The 1,719-nt window shown below is 47.6% G+C and overlaps 1 protein-coding gene across 1 annotated transcript in view; it reads right to left on the minus strand.

Moving 5' to 3' along the window:
- CNPY3 (canopy FGF signaling regulator 3) overlaps positions 1–1,719 on the minus strand; it is a 14,514-nt gene that overhangs the window by 8,390 nt on the left and 4,405 nt on the right. Inside the window, exon 2 of the mRNA XM_007936238.1 lies at positions 248–371. Within this exon, the coding sequence (XP_007934429.1) occupies positions 248–371 (124 nt within the window). The remainder of the gene's footprint in view (positions 1–247; positions 372–1,719) is intronic.

The following is a 1,719-nucleotide window of genomic DNA, read 5'->3' on the forward strand; positions in this document are numbered from 1 at the left end:
AAAAAAAAAAAAAAAAAAGCATTGGCCCATGAAATCCAGGAATCTGGGAATCACTGATCTAGTCCAACAGTCTTGCTTTTATGATGGTTGCACAATTAGGAGGGGGCAGAACAAGCAGGCAAATTTGAGTCTCACTCTCAGCTGCCTCCCTTGGGGTGGTGGACCTGTCTAGCTGGAAGAGAGAAGGGAATGCCAAGCCCCTGAGGCTTCCAGGAACAAAGCAGGCCAAGCCTGCAAGGTCACTTACGATTTGGTATATTTGACTCCGGAGGCCTTCCGGTCCAATATGCCATAGCCTGTGTCAATCACCTCCTTGGTCTTGCCGGTTTCCTCAAAGGCAGACTTCAGCTCGACAGCGACATATTTACACACTGAGGGAGGGAAGCCCCGTACAGCCCATGAGTGCTCCTGGGCCCATGACTCAAAGCAACCCTACAGGACAGACTGCAACTGCCGCATAGGGTTTCCAACGCTGCAATCTTTATGGAAGCAGACTGCCACATCTTTTTTCCCACAGATCGGCTAGTGGTTTGAACCACCAACCTTTCAGTTAGCAGCCAAGCACTCAAACCACTGTGCTAACAGGGCTCCTGGAGAGGGACCACTGATTTGATTCATAGCAACCCCTCCCCTCCTTGAGTTTCCAAGGTGGTATCTCTATAGAAGTAGATTGCCCAATCTTACTTCCAAGGAGTGGCTGGTGGATTTGAACTGCCAGCCTTCCCCAGCAGTCAAATGCCTTGGGCACTACGCCACCAGAGCTCCCTGAGAGGGACCAGCTCCCAGTAAAACAAACCCAGGCAGGCATCCTCTCCCAGGAGGGGTCACCATCCAGGGCAGGGAAGGAGTTAGTACCAGACCACCAAATGGAGTTCACTTTGTAAAACTGTGGCTCCCAGATGCACACTTTCCCATTGTTACTCTTGGCCCTTATCCTACTAACTTCATTTCTTTTTTCCTCCCTCATTTTACTTGGAAAATTTTCAAACATACAGAAAAGCTAAACAGTGAGTAACTATGTATTTTCTACTTGTATCAACAATCCTCAGTAATGTCCCACAATCTCTCTCCAATAAGTAATACATACTTTGTTTTTGCTAAACCATTTTGAAAGTAAAGTTGTAACCAACAGAACAGCATTTGCCTAAAAACAAAGCTCAGAAAGCCAGAAGGGGCAGGAAAGAAGGACAAAGGGAAAGGGGGACTACAAGGAGAAAGTGAGTAGTGTGTTGTTACATTGTGAGGACTGCAATCAAAGTCACACACATAAAAAATGTAGATAAACTGTTGAATGGAAAACTAATCTGCTCTGTCAACTTTTGCCCAAACCACAATTAAAAAGAAAGTTTCAGACACCATGACCCTTCTGACCCTATGTTGTTGTTGTTATGTGCCGTCAAGTCGGACTCCACTCATAGAGACCCCCTCCTTGGGTTGCCAAGGCAGTATCACTACCGAAGTAGATCGCCCAACCTTCCTTCCAAGGAGTCGCTGGTGGGTTTGAACCGCCAGCCTTCTGGTTAGCAGTTAAGTGCCTTAGGCACCATGCTACCAGAGCTCCTTCTGACCCTATGTTGTTGTTGTTATGTGCCGTTGAGTAGGCCCCAACTCATAGTGACCCCTCCTTGGGTTTCTGAGGCGGTGTCACTACAGAAGTAGATTGCCCAATCTTCCTTCTGAGGAGTGGCTGGTGGGTTTGAACCGCCAGCCTTCTGGTTA

Source organism: Orycteropus afer, unplaced genomic scaffold (assembly GCF_000298275.1).
Source record: "Orycteropus afer afer isolate SDZICR_OR568_19922 unplaced genomic scaffold, OryAfe1.0 scaffold00034, whole genome shotgun sequence".
Lineage (NCBI taxonomy): Eukaryota > Metazoa > Chordata > Mammalia > Tubulidentata > Orycteropodidae > Orycteropus > Orycteropus afer.